At 44.7% G+C, this 19,345-nt stretch overlaps 1 protein-coding gene across 8 annotated transcripts in view; it reads right to left on the minus strand.

The window, feature by feature from the left end:
* Positions 1–15,440, minus strand: part of NSD1 (nuclear receptor binding SET domain protein 1) — a 146,059-nt gene extending 130,619 nt beyond the window's left edge. The window contains exons 1-3 of one of the 8 annotated variants that reach the window (XM_027035525.2): positions 15,289–15,438; positions 13,240–13,353; positions 12,410–12,499 (exon numbers count right to left, since the gene is read on the minus strand). In XM_027035525.2, the coding sequence (XP_026891326.1) occupies positions 12,410–12,499; positions 13,240–13,269 (120 nt within the window). In that variant the 5' untranslated portion in view covers positions 13,270–13,353; positions 15,289–15,438. Of the gene's footprint in view, positions 1–12,409; positions 13,354–14,213; positions 14,396–14,489; positions 14,782–14,809; positions 14,923–15,041; positions 15,157–15,288 lie in introns of those variants that run through there. The other 7 variants (XM_027035534.2, XM_027035527.2, XM_027035515.2 and 4 more) reach the window with 7 other exon arrangements.
* Between the last annotated feature and the right edge of the window lie 3,905 nt (positions 15,441–19,345).

The raw sequence follows: 19,345 nt of genomic DNA on the forward strand, positions 1-19,345 counted from the left end.
CCAATTACACTATCAAGAGAAATTTGAGATGACAAGGGGAATATACCGTTGCAATTTACAAAGACTAACCTTCAGACTCTTCCTGGTATATAAGGGGATATCATATAACCAGTAATTATTTTTAATTTAATCTAATGTGTAAATATAATTGTTCATAGTCCAAAATGGATTTTATCCTTCCACCAATCTTTAGCAGAATATTATGGTATTTTATATAAAATCACTGGAATGTGAAAAGGACTTTAGAAACCTTAATAAGTAATTTTGCCTAATAAAGCAACACTAAAATCTGTTCCAACTTATTAAGGGGAAACCACAAATGTGTATGACTTTGTTGGTTCTCTAGTAAATTATCTAAAAGTGGAAGCAATGTTTAAAATTATGGTTTGTATATAACCATTACAAAGAATGTAAAGCATCTAGAATATATAAAGAACTCTCAAAACTCAACAGTTTAAAAAAAAAATCAAACAATTCAATTAGAAAATGGGCAAAAGAGATGAACATATTTCACTAGAGGATATACAGATGGCAAATAAGCACACAAAAAGATGTTCAACATCATTAGCTATCAGGAAAATGCCAATTAAAACCATAATGAGAGATCATTATATAACTATCAAAATGGTTGAAATAAAAACAGTGACAACACAAGTGCAAATCAAAACCACAATGAGACATCACCTCACACCTGTCAGAATGGCTAAAATCAAAAAAAACACAAGAAACAAGTGTTGGCAAGTGGAGAAAAAGGAACCCTTGTGTACTGCTGGCAGGAATGCAAACTGGTACGGCCACTGTGGAAAACAGTATGGAGGTTCCTCAAAAAATTAAAAATAGTATTACCAGATGATCCAGTAGTTCCACTACTGGGTATTACCCAAAGAATAAAAAAACACTAATTCAAATATATATATATGCACCCCTATGTTTATTGCAACATTATTTGCAATAGCCAAGATATAGAAGCAACCCAAATGTTCATCAACATATGAATGAATAAAGAAAATGTGGAAGATATATATATGTATCAAACAATCCAATTAGAAATGGGCAAAACATACATACATACACATACACACACATATATACATATATAACAGACTATTACTCAGCCATAAAAAAGAATGAGATTTTGCCATTTGCAACAACATGGATTGATCTAGAGGGCATAAGGCTAAGTGAAATAAATCACAGAAAGACAAAAATATATTTTTCACTTGTGGGATTTAAGAAACAAAGAACAATTTTTTTAAAAAGACCGACAAAAAACTAGACTCTTAAATATAGAAAGCAAACTGGTGGTTACCAGAGGGCATGTAGATCTCGGGGAGGGGTGAAAAAGAGTAAGATACACTTATCTTGGGGTACCTGGGGGGGCTCAGTTGGTTGACCATCTGACTTGGTTTCAGCTCAGGCATGATCTCACAGCTTATGAGTTCAAGCCCTATGTCGGACTCTGTGCTGACAGTATGGAGCCTGCTTGGAATTCTCATTCCCTCTCTCTTTTGCCCCTTCCCCGCCCTCTCTCTCTCTCTCTCAAATGAACTTTAAAAAAAAAAAAAAGAGTACACTTATCTTGATGCACACTAATGTATAGAATTGTTGAATCATTATACTGTACACCTCACAGTAATATAACCTGTACATTCATTGTACTGGAATTTTAGAAAGAAAGAAAGAAAGAAAGAGAGAGAGAGAGAGAGAGAGAGAGGGAAAGAAAGAAAGAAAGAAAGAAAGAAAGAAAGAAAGAAAGAAAGAAAGAAAAAGATTCACTCATATGAGGACTTTAAGACACAGAACATATAAACATAAGGGAAGGGAAGCAAAAGTAATATAAAAACAGGGAGGGAGACAAAACATAAGAGACTTTTAAATATGGAGAACAAACAGAGTTACTGGAGGCATTGTGGGAGGGGGGATGGGCTAAATGGGTAAGGGGCACTAAGGAATCTACTCCTGAAACCATTGTTGCAGTATATGCTAACTAATTTGGAAATAAATTAAAAAAAGAAGAGAAGAAAAAAGAAAAAAGAAAAAAGGAAAAGAAGCGCCTGGCTGGCTCAGTTGGTACAGCATGTGACTCTTGATTTCAGGGTTGTAAGTTCAAGCCCTACAGTGGGTGTAGAGATTATCAAAAACAAAAAACAAAAAAAAACAAAACAAAACAAAACAAAACTTAAAAAAAAGAAAAAAATAGACCAAGAAAAGGAAAGAAATAGTGATAACACCAAATGATGGCAAAGATGCAAAGAGACTCCATCACTCATATACTGCCAGTAAGAATGTAAATGATAGAGTTGCTCTGAAAATCAGCTTGGCAGCTTCTTATAAAACTAAACATGTCACTACCATATGATTCAGCAATTGTACTTGGGCATTTATCCCAGAGAAATGAAAACTTATGTTTACACAAAAACCTATATACAAATGTTCATAACACTTTTACTTCCAATAGACAAAAATTAGAATAAGGCCAGATGTCCTTTAACAGGTGAAGGGCTGAACAAGCTGTGAAATATACACTGTGTGGAATATTACTTAGTAATAAAAAGGAATAAAATATTGATACATTCAATAAACTGAAGGAATCTCTAGGAACTTACACAATATAAGTGAAAGAACCCCAAAAGCTATATACTATATGATACCATTTATGTAACATTTTTAAAATAACAAAATTTTACAAAGGACAGAGTAAGTAATTAGCAAAGGCTGGGGAAGGAGCTGTAAGAAAAGAAATGGATTTGATGTAAAAGGGCCAAGGGAGGGATTCTTGTGGTGTTGCAACTGTTTAGTATCTTGACCGTGGTGACACATATGTGAACCTACACCAGTGATAAAAATGTAGAGAACTTAATATACACATTATATATTCTACGTACTACTCAAAATGAATACAGGTAGATCTGGAGACATCTAGAACACATCTTCTTAGAAATACAGAATTTTCTTCTAGGAAAAAAAAAACATGAAAAACAAAAACTGGGTTCACGTGAACAAGATTGGAGGATTATATCAACATCAATATCCTGATGTAATATTTGACGTTTTCATAAAACATTACCATTGCAAAACCAGGCAAAATGCACAAGAGATCCCTCTGTATTATTACTTAAAACTACATGTGAATCTACATTTATCTCAGTAAAAAATTTCAGTAATAAAAATGAGAGTGGAGCTCTATCTACATGCTCATATGAAAATATGTCCTTAATATATTAACCAAGGTATTGAACACGTATACAGGCCATTTACATTTCCAAATTTTAAAAAAAGAAAAGGTTTGTATAAAAAGAAAAGTTTAATAGAACATTAAGTACATGAGGGGTGACAGAAATAGAAACTTTTACCTTCCATTTTTAAGTCTGACTTTTTTTTGCCACAAATATTTATTACCTTTCTAACTAAAAAGAATCACAGCCAGGGTGCCTGGGTGGCTCAGTTGGTTAAGCATCTGACTTTTTTTTTTTTTTAATGTTTTTATTAATTTTTGAGAGAGAGGAGAGAGAGTGTGAGCAGTGGGGGGACAGGGGGGGAGAGAGAGAGAGGATCCAAAGCAGGCTCTGTGCTGACAGCAGAGAGAATCTGATATGGGGACTGAACTCACGAACTGTGAGATCATGACCTGAGCCAAAGTCAAATGCTTAACTGACTGAGCCACTCAGGCACCCTGTGTCCCACTCTTGATATCAGCTCAGGTCATGATCTCACAGTTCCTGAGTTTGAGCCCAGCATGGGGCTCTGCACTGACAGGGCGGAGCCTGCTTGGAACTCTGGTCTCTCCCTTTCTCTTTGCCCCTTCCCTGTTTGCTCTTTTAAAACAAATAATAAACATTAAAAAAAAAATCCTAGCCATTTCTTCAAAAGGCCACACTTGAAATTATTTTAAAAGTCTAAGGAACAATCATTCAATGAAAATCAAACCCACCACTGCAAAAGAGATGGGATCTCCTTTCAGTGGGTTCTTATGAAAACTAGGGGGTAGAGATGTAACATTTACATCCGTGACAATGACAAAAGACAACCAGCAAAACAACATAATAAAGTTATACCACTTAACAGCTGGGAGCACACAAAGATCCTGATCCCACTACACAAAGTAAATTCTCGTGATTACCAAGAAAAAATGGATAAAATTCTATTAAACAGAAATAGAAACTGTCAACAGTAGTTTATGTCTTTAACTTACCAAGTAAGGCAGAAGAGTTCAGAAGAATAAAGAAAAAAAAGCAAAAACACAAAGACAGGCTTCTGGAAATTCACGACTAACTCTCCCAAAAGGTGTTTGGTTCTTGCATATAATAGGCATTGCTTACTGAGCACCTACTTCAGAACTAGCATCTAGTATCTTGTTGCACTCTCAAACAAACCTGTAGGTAAGGTACTAGCCCCAATTTAGAGATGAGGAACTGGGCCTCAGAGATTAAAGGGACTTCTCCAACTAAACAGGAAGAACAGTACACACTCAGACACACTCAGAGATCTGTTCAATTTAAGACCATTATGATTCAGGGTACCTGGGAAGCTCAGTAAGTTAAGTGTCCAACTCTTGATTTCGGTTCAGGTCATGATCTCGTGGTTTGAGATTGAACACCACGTCAGGCTCTGTGCTGACAGTGTGAAGCCTGCTTGGGATTCTCTCTCTCTCTCTCTCTCTCTGCACCCCCTCCCTCACGTGCTCTCACTCTCTCTCAAAATAAACTCAAAAAAATAATAATAAGAGCACTATGATTTAGTATTCACAATTAAAAGACTGAAAAGTGAGGGGGCACCAGGCTGGCTCAGTCGGTGAAGCATCCAACTCTTGATCCCAGGGTCATGAGTTCAAGCCCCAAGCTGGGTGTGGAGCCCACTTAAAAAAAAAAAAATTACCTTGTTAAAAGATTGAAGGTGAGAATGTGGAGAAAAATATTAGGATATTAGGAAACTCAAGTTCAAAGACCTTAGAAATTGAGTGCATGAGGAGATAAAGTCAAAAAAATTCTGAGGTTTTAAAATTTGGTACACCGAGGAGAAGAGCTGACAGTCCATTCATCACCTTCCTATCTAAAACTTACTTCCTGGGGCACCTAGGTGGCTAAGTCGGTTAAGCCTCTGACTTCGGCTCAGGTCACGATCTCACCTCTTGTGGGTTCAAGCTCCACAATGAGCTCTGTGCTGACAGCTCAGAGCCTAGAGCCTCCTTTGGATTCTGTGTCTCCCTCTCTCTCTGCCCCTCCCTGCCTCTCAAAAACAGATAAACATTAAAAAAAATTTTTTTAGTAAAATAAAATCTACTTCCCTCCCCAAGTTGTACTGCTATAATAGCACCATCCACCCTTTCCTTTGGTAACTGTATAAAGGACTACTACAAAAAAGGCATCATGCTACATACTATTAATATGCAACAATGAATCAGACCAAGAGGATAAAGACATGAGCCAGGGGAGGGTGTGAAGTAAAGCAAATCTAATCTATTAGTAAATAGTTCAGTCTGACTGAACCCAGAACACCTTGGATATAGCATATATGAGATTTGAGAAAGTCAAGAAAGGGTCCTATCAAAGAGGTACTAAATATGGGCTTTGTTTGTTAGGTAAATAGGGAAAGAAGTGAGGCACTGAAGGTAAAGCTTTAACCAGAGACCTAGAATTTCTCATTTTGGAGGTCAGAAGTAATTTTGGATAAGACAAACTGGAAAGAAAAACTATATGAAGAGTGATAAAGACCTCATAGTAGAATGGGAATTAAGAAATGAAAAAAAGACTGGAGAATCTGTGTAATTTAGAAATCGCATAATGGAGTGCCTGGCTGGCTCAGTCGGAAGAGTAGCATGTGACTCTTAATCTCAGGGTCATGAGTTTGAGTCCCACGCTGGGTGGAGATTACTTAAATAAAAATTTAAAAAATACAAATAAAAATAAAAACTTAAAAAAAAAAGTCAACTCTTGGGGTGCCTTGGTGGCTCAGTCAGTTAAGCATCCAACTTCAGCTCAAGTAATGATCTCGCAGTCAGTGAGTTCAAGTCCCACGTCAGGCTCTGTGCTGATAGCTCAGAGCCTGGAGCCTGCTTCAGATTCTGTGTTTCCCTCTCTCTGCCCCTCCTCTGCTCACGCTCTTTCTCTCTCAAAAATGCATAAACATTAAAAAAATTTTTTTAAAAAGTCAACTCTATAGGATGGCATACAAGACCTATGTTTATACTTTACCTCCTGACAACCTCATTCTCCCAGATTCCTATCAAAAGAATTTCTTGGCACTTCTATATCCTACTCCTTCTTACTTACTGGCATGCCTCTGTTCAATTATACATAACCTTTCTGTGAAGTTCTTCAGGATTACTCCAGACATGCCACAGTACTGTATTTATAACACCTGTTAAACTACTTACTATTCTGTATTGTCAATGTTTACACTGGTGTTCCTTAAATAGTAAAGTTCCTTAAAAACACAAAGTAGGTCTTACCTTTTAATACTAGCAGTGCCTGGCACAGAGAAAGCACTCAAATGTGGTTTGATCATAAAAATGAGGGACTCCAAAGTTTCCAGCCTTGAAATGAACAGGAGGATGATGCCGTCATTAACACAAAAGGAAATGCATGTTTGGCATAAAGGATAGGTTCAAAACTGAATATGATATAGGTAGAAGAGAAAGTTGGTTGGCGATTAGAATTTCTTGGTCTGAAGCTCAGAAGTCAGATCAAGAGCATTTTCACACAGCAGAGTAAGAATAAAGTAAATCCATGAAAGTGGATGAGACTGCAGAGAATCAAAGAGGAAGAAAAGACAGTGAGCAAAGAAGGGCTGTTTAAAGGACTGGTGGTCAAATACTGCAAATCTAATAGGGTAAGTATTGAAGTGTCACCTGGGACTTATAAAAGAACAGTTGCAGCAGAGTAGAGGATATAGAAGCCAATCCACAGAGCTTTAAGGAGAGGTTAAAAAAGCAGTTAACTCTTGCAAGAAATTCACCATTAAAGGGGAAAGATCATTGGAAGGGTTATAGGATACAAGAAGATGCCTTTAGAATAGGAAGGTATCATCCCGTTTTTAGGCAGAAAAAAATGAAGTAGGAAAGTAGAAAATAGACTCCAGAAGAAAAGAGGAAAGAGGAATGAGTAACACCAGGTCCTCTAGCAGGGAGGACATGAGAGCAGAACATGAGAGGTATGGAGATAGGATCTATTTTCTTTTTAGACAGAAAAGAAGAGGGCAGAGAATTGCTGCAACGATGAGGAGAGCAGAGAGAATCTGAGGAATCATTGTCTCAGGGACCACCACAAGCCATACAAAGATCATCTGCACTCATCTCTCCTTCTTTCCTCAAATCCAGACTCTGATTTTGCCTCCAAACCAGATAGCCCAAAATGGCTGCCAATTTCCCTCCTCTGAAATAATCTTTTCGATTTACCCTCTTTCTTTCTACTACTAATTCTGCCCATGTTTTTTTGTTGTTGTTGGGGTTTTTTTGGTTGTTTTTTTTTTAATGTTTATTTCTGAGAGAGAGAGACAGCCCATCAGCAGGGAAGGGGCAGAGACAGAGGGAGACACAGAATCTGAAGCAGGCTCCAGGCTCTGAGCTGTCAGCCCACAGCCCAACAGGGGGCTCAAACTCACGAACCGTGAGATCATGACCTGAGCCAAAGTCAGACGCTTAACCGAATGAGCCACCCAGGTGCCCCCAAGTCTAAGTTTTAACTACTATTGCAACAGACTCTGACATCCTAAGGTTGCCTCTATTCTCCCCCAGCCAAAGTTTTTCAAACACAGATTTCATCAGATCACTTCTCAGCTAAAATCCCTTGCTGGCTCCTAGTCCTATCACTTCAACATCAAATGCCACAGTCCAAATTTTTAGGCCCTATTACCAGACTACACTTATCCTACCCAACCAATCTTCAACAAATACTTCCTGAAAATACTATGTTCACTTAATTCTCTACATGAAAAATACCCTTCTAGGAGGTACCTGGGTGGCTTAGTCAGCTAGGCATCCAGACTCCTGATTTCAGCTCAAGTCATGATCTGTTTGTGAGTTTGAGCCCCACACTGACAGCGCAGAGCCTGCTTGAGATTCTCTCACCCCTCTCTGTGCCCCTCCCCTCCTTGTGCTCTCTCTCTCAAAATAAACTTAAGAAGACGAAAACAGCCTTCTAAACCCAACCAAACCCAACCCAGCCAAAGCCAATTCAAGTTCCACTTCTTCCTTGAAGCCTTGACTACTCCAGGTTTCATTCATCTCTCCACTCAACTCTTTAACCACTTAAACATCCACAGCATAGAACTCAGTACAGGTGGGTGGTTTTTGAGTACTTTGTAAATCCCCAAGATTGTATAGGATTGTTACAACGCCAAAATATCTATTTTTAAATGGCAAAAAGAAGCCTCTATTCAAACATCTTCCTATGGACAATATAGTGTCTATCTCCAACTAATAATGAACTACTATTACAGTGCCAGTCAATTACAAGGTAAAACTGCAAACAAATCTGGCAAAAAGATGCTGTGTTTCTTGAAATCAATGTAAATAATAAAGAAAAACCACTCTGATTACAGGTATGGAAAAGATGATCTAGGTCAACCAGTAAACAAGTGACAACTGACAACAATAATAGGACAGAAACTTCAAAAAGTGACATGATAAACATCAAAGGATTAAGATATGTTGGGGCACCTGGGTGGCTGAGCTGGTTAAGCATCCAACTCTTGGTTTTGGCTCAGGTCATGATCTCACAGTCTTTGAGTTCAAACCTGACGATGGGCTCCTCAATGACATTGTGGAGTCTGCCTCGGATTCTGTTTCTCTCCCTCTCTCTCTCTGACCCTCCGCCAATCACGCATGCACTTTCTCTCTTTAAATAAACTTAAAAACAATGTAGGTCAATGACATAACAGAGGGAAAATAAAACAAGATCAGTAAAATAGCAGTTACCACTGAGTATGCAAGCATTTCTACGATTCTCTCTTCTTTGGTATATGCTTGAAATTTTCTATTGTGGACTTTTCTTTTTTTTTTTTTTTAAATGTTTATTTATTTTTGAGAGAGACAGACACAGAGTGTGAGCAGAGGAGGGGCAGAGAGACACAGAGACATAGAATCTGAAGCAGGCTCCAGGCTCTGAGCTGTCAGCAGAGAGCCTGATGCGGGGCTTAAACTCACAAACCACGAGATCATGACCTGAGCTAAAGTCAGATGCTTAACCGACTGAGCCACCCAGGCACCCCTATTGTGGACACTTTTAAAAGAGAACCTTACTAAAACGGATTACCTCACTATTTTACAAAAACTTAACCTCATTATAATCATGAGAGAGTGAAACAAAATAAAGTATGTCACCTCCCTCTTATACAATTTCACTGGACAATTTTTTTTAAATTTTTTAATGCTTATTATTTATTTTGAGAGAGAGAAGGAAAAAGGAGGAGGAGCAGAGACGGAGAGATTTCCAAGCAGGCTCCACGCTACCAGCACAGAGCCCCACACAGGGCTTGATCCCACAAACCTTGAGATCCATGACCTGAGGCAAGATTAAAAGTCAGCCGTTCAACTGAGCCACCCAGGTGCCCCTGGACAAAATTTTTTTTACTCTATTTGATTCTTGCCTTATTATAACAAATAGTTGCCATCACAACCAAAGTTTTGATAAAGATTTAAAAAGTTTATTTTCATATTTCTTCATTTTAATTTTTCGATATAAAATCCTAAGTAAACTCTTTTCTCCTTATTATGAAATTTTAGTTCCAACTGTAAGTGGATTCATTTTTAGTCACCTTCTTTAGATTAAAAGTACAATATGTACATCAGACTATCCTAGAGCTAGCTAGCTACATCCTAAGAATTTTGAGTATCCCTAAATTCATGAATACCACCACAATATAAATTCTCCATAAAACATCTAAGGGAAGAGTAGAAAACAAACTGCTACAAACAGCCTAGTGAGTAAACCAGGCCCAGCCAAGAGTGTCAGAGACCTTCAGAAGTCACTACAGAAAACCAAGAGTACTGAGATAGTTCTAGGATTTCAAGGGTTTTAGTTTTGTCTCTAATAATCTCAAGTGCCTTGAAGGATGATCTGTCTTTTATGACATCTTTCACTACAAAGCTATGAAGATCCAATGAGACAATACAGACCAAAGCACTTAATAAGTTGTAAATTATTGCCTGTTTAAACTTAGCTCTGGGACCAACTTTCCTTCAGTATTTTATCAAGTACCTACATATTATTAAGCACTATACACTGCATACATTCACTGGCAGGAATTAGAAGGTGTCAACCCAATTAAATATAAAAGCACCAAGTCAGGATTATTAACTATAATGACAATCATTATTCACATCACTATATTCAGATAAAATAACTGAAAAGCAGAGGATAAACTGAAGAGGCTGCTTATTTATGGCAGAGGGCAAACAGTCTGCTTATAGCTAGACATACGAAATAAGACAGTATGATTTTGAATCATGTGCCTTTCTCTAACTCTATAAAGGGAATTTACAATCCTAATAACTATATTACTCTCACCAAGAGAATCTTACTCTATCAAAGTATCACATAACAAAAAATACCAACAGCATTTGCTAATGATTTTCTAAAATTTCCAGCCCTAGGCATAGAATCTAATGCAGAGTAAGTAAGTGCTCTATACTTGCTGCAATGAATCAACTGTGCAGTAATCTGTATATATTAAGTGTGTAGCCATATAGAATTATTTTTAATTACACCTTTCCCAAACTATGTTATTCAGCTAAATTTGCACTCTAACACTGACTTCACTACTTCAAATCTTCAGCTAAAAAATATCAAAGGCAAAAATCAAAGCAATACATTGCATCCACGACCTTAAACCAAAGGCCTACAATTGGTTACTCGCCTCTTCAAGCCCATAAAGTCTTTAAGCAATTTATACTTTCTGCCAGAAAAAAAAATTTCTATTTATACACAATTTTGCTAACTCCCATTTTAGATACATAACATACTATCTATAGGCTCCAATATTTTCAATTGGTTATAATAGAGCCAATATTCCAATGACATCTCTTTGACAAGAAACAGATTTATGTGTCATTATATATATGCTTCTAGAGAAACATCTCCACTGTCAAATGCAAGATTTTATGTAAACACAAGGGCATCACTATATATGTAAAAAAATTTCCATGTGAACCCAAGAAAGAGTTTGTCTAAGCTGCCAATAGGTCACCAACACAACTTATCCACCCTAAAAAATACCAAGGACAACACAGACTCAAAGTGACTACCAAAACAAATTTTTAAAATGTGCAACTGCCAACTTAAGAAACCAAGGAGTACTAAAGCATATTTAAAACATGAACCAACAAACAAAAGCAACACACCCACATTCTCTGTGACTTTAAAGAATATCAAGGCTATATGGTAAAGTGAATGTTTAATGCACTCAAAACAGTCACCACATACAATTTTTTTTGATTAAATTTTTATATAGATTGCAGAGACATGGAAGTAAGGAGATCCTCCGTGGTGACACTGCAGGTGACCATAACAATACATCTGGGGAGAAACAAAATCAGAATGAAATATTTAAAGCTGAGAAAAATTTTTTAACAACCAAGAAGTTTGATTTTAAAGGTGATGAAACTGAGGCTAAGAGAACTGAGCATTCCGCTAACTATGGACAGTCCAAGAAATTCTGTATAAGATCAAATAAAAAAGAACTTTATCATTTACCACTCGTTAACAACAATACACAGCACTACTAAATAACAACTCAAAGTAGATTTTCTTCCGTTTCTATACACTTACACATACCACAACACACAAACACTTCAAAATTAAAACCTAAATTCAAGAGTCTACTCTGATGGTGGCAGTTACCTACAGCAATAGGATACTATACCTTCACAACAGGTAGTTCAGAAAAACTGGCCTAATTTAAATTTTGACTGATGTCCAAGAAGGTCTTCTCATCTTAGCTACTTTCAATTTGTACCCAAAATGCACTTCAATGTGAAGCAAGCATCACCCCATCAACTAAAAAAACACGCCAGGCCTTATGTAAAAAAAAGAACTCCAGGAAACTAACTGGTTCACCTGCACTCATGATACCAGTACGCCAAAACATTTAAAAAATAACTAAGTAAAACTAAACAAATGTATGCTCCATCTTGAAAAATGAAATCTGAACTCAATTAAAGGCCCTTAAAAGTTTTAACTCTTAGCCAGTCCTCAACTGAGAGTTAACTGGAAAAATCTGAGGGAAAAAAAAATCATACAACAGAGATAAATTTAAAAATCAGAGTAAAATCTCCCGAAAAAGCCTATCATTAGCAATAGGCACTCAGCTGTGAACTGATAAACAACCAAAAACCAATCAGTTATGTTTCCCTTTAAGTTGCTTGTATATATACACTTATGTATATATTTAAGTTGTACCAAAAACTGCTTACAAATGGCAATTCCTGTGAAGTAGATGATGATGAAGTTCCAGGTAATTCTAGCATGTTTCCTAATGTACTGGTACTGGAATCTGGATCATCCTGAAAAGATAAATTTATTGAATTTAATTGCTCTTCTATGGTAACGTTTGTATCTCCTAGTGAAAAGGGGGCTGGGAGAAGGGCTGCTTTTTCATTGCTGCCGTCCACTTCATTTCTTTGCTTATTTTTCTGTGTTTCAGTTTGAGGAGCTAATGGCAAGAATGGCGATTTGACTGCACCATTTCTACTCTCTGATGTGCTGTCTTGTTCATTTCCCATGGCCACGTCTACACCATTCTCTGATTTAGGCTCATAATTGCAGGTGGCATTGGTCTGAGTTTCCTCAAAGATCTCCTCTATACTCTCATCCTCTGTGACTGGCTGTTCTGGGTCCATTTCAGAATCTACATCTGCATCGTCCACACAAGTAAAATTCTCAAAGTGCAGAAAGCCATTCTTGATAGTCTTTGTTACTTTTACCTGGAGTTCAGGGGAGTTATTACAAGAGGGTTCCTGTTTCATAGCAAGTGCTGTTGGACCACCAGGACTCAAGGAAGTGCAAACAACTGGCGACTGAGCTCTTGAATCACTTTTTTCAGGGTCTTGAAAGGATTCTGATCCATCAGCAGACCCATTTAAATACTCTACATTGATCATGGAGGCCAAATCCTGTAGTCTCCGCAGTGGAATGTAACAAGATGGAGAATCTTGTCCATAAGCATTTTGGGATGTTCCACTGGCAGTCGATAACTGCATAGTACACCCATTAAGTGGCTCAGAAAAATTGGATTGACCATTACCGAAAGGGCTGTCCTTGTCTTCAGGGGCATCTAAATTCACTGGATTGGAAAAGGGCAGCAGACAATTTCTTCTAGGTAGTTCACAGGTCTGATCCATCCTGGGCCAGCATCAACCTGAAATCCAAAAACAGCAATTAATCTTAGTTTACAGGCCATTTGACTCTTATCTTCAAAATGGCAGCCACTTCTGAAGGCCTAGTGGCCTCAATGCCTTTCTGCTGCACTTCCATGGGCGGAAAAAGTTCCCCAGCTGACGATGGAAAAATGGCCTCGGTGAGCCTCCGCAAACTCCATCTTCCCGGAGCTGGGCAGATCTTGCCACATGCAAACAGCCCGTCCCTTTTTCCTGCACTGCAGACTGGTGGACAGTTGGGCTGAACTAACATTAAAATCCCTTTGGCAGTAGAAATTCCTAAATCTCAAACAGAAATTGTCCTCCCCATCCCCCGCTGGTGGGGGGGGGGGGGGGTGTCCAGCGGCCGGATCTCCCAAAGGGAGAGGGCTGCAGGGTTCGAAGGGGGCTCCCGGACGCTGCACAAAAAAGGTTACCCTCCTCCTTCCTGGATCGCTCGGGCGCAGCGGTCACAATAGCGCTGCACCCTGCGCCCAGCCGGTACTGAAGCCTTTGCAGCGGCCGTGCCCAGGCCGCAAGCGAGTCTGCCTAAGCGGGTGCACCCCGAACCTCGCCTTTCAGACTGCAAGACTGCTCAGTCCACGGCTGCAGGGCCCAGAGGCCACGACGCGGCAGGGGGAGAGAAACAGAGGCAGCCGGCGAAGCCGAGTCAGGGCAGCAGCAGCTGCTACAGCTTGACAAACATGGCTGCTGCCGACGCCGCCGCCGCCTGCCCGGGCCGCGCTCCTTCCCGCAGCCGCGGCAGCACCTCCTGGCCGAGCCGATCGCACTCATCAATATTAAGCAGCAAGCAAAGTTTGCTGCAGGAGGGTAGCCGGCCCCGCGCCCACCAGCTGGCTACCTGTGGGGAGGCGGAGGCCGAGGTGCGCGCGGGAGGCCGGCGGGGCACGGGCCGCGCCGGGAGGAAGTTCTCCGCGGCCGGGCCGGCTAGGCCTGAGCCCGGCTGGTAGTGATGGAGGGGGAGGGGGCCCGCGGCAACAACGCCGCGGGCCACCAACACCGCGCCGCGCCCGGCCCTCACCCGCGCCCCTCACCTCACGGCCACCACCATCTTCCCCGCCCGGCCGCCTCCTCCCTCTTCGCGCCTGCCCGCCACCCACCCAAGCGCACTAGTTACCGTGCCCCGCGCCCCCTCCCGGGCCGGCTGGGGGGAGGGGGTGACCCTCATTACACTGGGGCGCGAGCGGAGCTGAGGGGAGAGAGCGGAGCCGCTCGCTGCACCCCCCCTCCCCCCCGCGTCTCTCTTCAGGGGAGAAGGCAGCGAGCGCGACCTGCCCCGGCCTATTCCGCCGCCGCCTCCTCCTCCTCACACCCCCACCGCGCGCGCCCCCGCGGCGGCGCGTGCGACCCAGCGCCTCGCGCCGGCCCGCGTGCGGCTGGGGCACCGAGTGCGCGCGCACCCCTTCCCCCCACCGCGCGCGCGCTCCCTCTCCTCACTCTTCGGGGTTCAGGGCGGGTGAAGTCGGGCTCGCGAGCGCGCCGCCCAATCAGCGGAGCCGCCGCTGCCGCCCCCTCCCCTCCCCTTGCGCGCCCGCTCGCGGCCCGGGCCTACGGGCCGGCCCGGCAGCCCGGGCGGGGCCTGAGGCAGGCTCCCCAGGGGCCTCGCGCGCCTCCCCGGAGTGTCTGGGCCTGCGGGCGTCGTGGGTGGCACTCAGATCCCCTCACCTACCTCAGGGCGCTACGCTGGCCCCGGGCTGCACACGGCTCCTGAACCCTACCCGTCTCGAGCCCCATCCCCGGCGGCACCTGGCCCGGCTGAGGCCTGTCCGACCGCCCAGCCAGCCCCGTTCGGGCCCGCGTCAGTCCCAGCCTCCATCTTAGGTTACAGCCCGGCTCCCCATCCACTGGGCACCTGCCCTCAGCTCGCTCGGCTCGGCCCGAGGCCAAGGCAACCCCCCTCCTACCGCGGGGCTCACCTGGGGGCTTGGGCTGGGGTCTTCGAAGCCTCAGGCCCCGAGCAGGCGTGGCCGCAGGTGAACCCCCTGCCCAGCCGCACCCCAAACCCACACCACCACCACCACAGACCAAGCTGAGCAGGAAACAAAATGGAGGCAGCAGCTCGGGTCTGCCTCCCAGAGCCAAGCTTGTGCAGCCCCAGGGCTCCCTCCTGCCGCAGGCCCGACGCCCGCGAAGCAGGGGTTGGCTCGTTCCGGGGAAAACAGGCAGCCGCCCTAGAGCAGCGCAGTCAGGCTGGGGACTCGGCCCTGCGGTCCCCACAGCCCCTCACCCACCACCCCTTCCCTTCCCCCTCCTCCCTATTTCTCTCCCTCCCCCTGCCCGGCCTTGCGGGGTGAGCGGCGATCGGGAGCCGGGTCGGGTCGGGTTACCCGCCCGGGCACTGCCTGCCCGGCCGTGGCCTCGGCCGGGGGATGAGGCCAGGCGACCCCCGCGCCGAGCCCACCCCCCGCACCGGAGCCGGGTAGCAGCCTGACTGCGCGCCCGCACCTCGGCCTGCCGCCGTGCGGCCCCCGCCCAGTGAGGCCGTGTCCCCAGCCCGGGCACCACCGGGACGAAGCTCCCTCACCACCCCCGAGCCCAGGGGTCCTCGCTGCCTCGGGCGGGGCGAGGGGAGCGCTGGGGGGAGGGGTCCACTAATCCCTGCACCGCCTCCCGCGCCTAGTCTGGGTCTGGGCCTGGCACGGGGACTCGGGCCGCAGGCGCGGGCGGGCGTCAGTAGGTGTGTGCGCGCGGGGCAGGGGACGCGAGTTGGGGGCCCGGAGGGGCCGCGCCTCGCACCGCGGACGCTGCAGTTCTCCGCACCCAGGCAGATGGCCCTCTCGTGCCACAGTCGCCCAGCGCAGGCCGCTTGCTCCGCAGTCCTGATCCCCCGGGAGCGCGCGCCTCGCCCCTGCGAGCCGGGCTTCGGGACCCCGGCGGAACTGCGCTGGGAGGGCGGACCGCCGGGCTGGCCCAGCCAGGCCTAATGGCCTAATCGCCTAATCCTCGGCCTGGTGTGCTGTCTGCTCCCAGGGCGTCTTGGAACTCGAGGCCTGCACCCAGCGCGCGGGGCCCCGCAGCTCTGGCCTAGAGCGGCCGCGACGCGTCCAACCATCAAAGACGGCGTAAGGACAGGTCAAGGAAACCAAACCCAGCCTCACCCCGAGACTCCGGCCCCCTAAGCCCTTCCCCCAGTTCTCTCTGACTTCGTCGCCCCCTGGGCTTGAACCCCGGCAAAAAGCTCACCTCTGCAGCTAGTTGTTAACCTAAAGTGCTAAGGGCATCCTCGCTGTTGAGAGAAAACCACAACCTACCGCCATAAAAATCCCGCCTCCTCCAGAAAGCCTTCTGTGATTAGAGTTAACTCCATCTCAAAGCTGAGGGCGCCGCCCTCGAGAGCCACGTGACCATGAGTCCTCCCTGGGCTTAGTAAATGTGCATAATTATTGCCCCAGTGGAGTGTTTACCCGCAGCCCTTCTATCTGTTAGCCGTGAGCCCACTTGGGAGAAAGGCCGCTTTTGGCCTTGTCCTGCGCGGCGTCGGCACGGGAGTCCCTAAACGCCACCCTTAATCCTTCCCCACCTTTCTCCCGGAGACTGGCCCCAGTAGACTAGGAGTTCAGGGTGCCCCTAATCTCCTACTCTCCAAAGCCCACAGTCCAGCCCTGGAGACACACAAGTAAACAGGTCCATAGCAAACCGTGTAGGTGCTGGGATGCAGCCCCTGCCAAGACACCAAGCAGGCTTTCTTAGAGGGAAGATGTCCCCTGGAACCAAAGTAATGCGCCCCCACCCCCACCCCCGCACTCCAACTATGACCCCAGGGGGCCTCTGAGGTACTCTGAAGGTTCCCAGGTACAAAGTAAGGTTGGTAGTGTTCTGTGCACTAGGACCAGCCGGAGAAAAGCTGGGTCTACACCACAGGGTCCTGCCCTACAGGGACCAGCCCTTGCTCTGCTAAGGAGTCATTCCTGCCAACCCCATCTGGGCAATTCAGTGGGGAAGCTTTGACTGTTTCCTTCTTCACACCTAATAATTTGAGCTAAGCATTTCTGACTGACAATTACCCCCTGCCAATTGCCCCAATTCATCAAGGCTCCTCTCAACATTTTACTTTCCCACAGACCAACCTGAGGGCTTCAGAGCTGCCCCTGTCTGGGCTTGAGCCAGTCACTTAACAGCCCCAAGCCTCAGTTTCCTCACCTGTGGCACAATGAACAGGGGTGGCTGTGAAGTTCTTCCAAGGGAAAGGTAAGTTTTAGGAGCCTGTACAGACTAAGCACCTGCTGAATGCTGAAATGTAATTCATTGCTTCATTCAGCAAACAATTTCTGCTTTCTGGTCAATATGCTGGGTGCTGGGAAAAACAAAGGACTAGATGCCTGCCCCAGGAATCCCCAGGCCTCAGGAAAAGACAATTAAATAAAGGTGCTGAGCATGAAGAGGTACGGAGACAATGGTTCCTCCCAGAGCTGACCTCTGGACATCACTGCAATACGGGAAACCCTCTTTACAACTTTCCAGCCCCCAAGAAAAAGCAGTAGGGGTTAAAAGGGAGACAGGCAGCTGGATGAACAGGTTACTGGAACCCCAGGGTAAAACTCTTGGACTTTCCTGCCTGTTAAGTAGAATTTGGCTGCAATGGTCTCAACTACAACATCCCCCTCTGGGGCCTCCTCATCCACCGGGCCCTGGCCAAGCGCCTCATGTATGTTTGTTTTGGGTTGAAGGGACCCACAGGACCACATATTCTCACAAGGACACTGGCTCTTGAAGTCAGAGAAGAAGGGACAGGATTTGGTCCTACCCTCCTCCTCATCTTTGCTCAGGGATCTTTTCTGGCCCTGTATCTCTCATCCTTAAGACTGAGATTAGAATCAAATACGTGCTAAGTCTCTGCTGTATGCTAGATACCATGCTGGGCACTTGACGCACCTTAGTTCCTTTAACCCTTCAGCAGCCCTGTGAAGAACTGAAGTCCAAAAGTTTAAGCAAGGTGTCAGAGTCTTAACTGTCACCTGGTGTGCTTGGCCTTATCTGTTGCTCTTAGCTGGCACACAGATACCATCTTTAAGGGCCCAACACAGTGCCTCACCCACAGGTGTTCAGGAATTTGAGTGTCAGGCAGTGAGATTACCTTAGCCTCAGTTTCCTCATCTGTGAATTATAGTTACTGATAATTCCTACCCTGCTGAGATAGATACCTGTCAAGACTTTTGGCCAATGTACAGTGACCCCTTTTTTCTTAGAACTGCCCCCCTTTCATTCATTAATTCTACAGATATTTATTAAGCTCTCCCCTCATAGCCTTGTGAAGAAGGCAGATAAATAAAAACAAGGTAGAGAGCTGAACAGTAAGAGAGAAGCTGAAGGTGCTGGGGGATTTGGGGAGGCCTCAGGGGCAGTCAGGGAAGCAATAAGAGGTCTCAGGTAAGGATAGGAAAGGCCATGGGTGCCTGACTATGCAGGGCCTTGTTGTTCAAATTAAAGAATTTAGGCTTGGGGCACCTGGGTGGCTCAGTTGGTTGAGGGTCCAACTTGGGCTCAGGTCATCATCTCGCGGTCCAAGTGTTCAAACCCCATGTCAGGGTCAGTGCTGGCAGCTTGGAACCTGGAGCCTGCTTCAGATTCCTGTCTCCCTCTCTCTCTGCCCCTCCCCTGCTCTCACTCCGTCTCCCTCTCTTTCGACAATAAACATTAAAAAGATAATAATAAAAAGAGTTTTTAAAGAATTTAGGCTTTCTCTGGAGGTCAGTAGGAAACCATGGAAGGTTATGGATCACATCTATGCAATACAAAGCTAATTCTGCCAGCAGTGTCCAGATGACATTGGTACTTCCTCTAGAAACACTACCCTAGCCAGGGTCTTGCCTCTGGGATATGCTAGAACTGTCATATCAGTAACAGTTGTGGCTTCTCCTCCTTTGTGCCAGATATCCTCCAAGACACCCTCTCATTTAATCCTGAGTTGAGCACTGTTGTTCTCCCCATCTTCAGGAGAGGAAGCATGACTTTGTCAAAACCAAACTCCTAACC

Source organism: Acinonyx jubatus, chromosome A1, assembly GCF_027475565.1.
Source record: "Acinonyx jubatus isolate Ajub_Pintada_27869175 chromosome A1, VMU_Ajub_asm_v1.0, whole genome shotgun sequence".
Lineage (NCBI taxonomy): Eukaryota > Metazoa > Chordata > Mammalia > Carnivora > Felidae > Acinonyx > Acinonyx jubatus.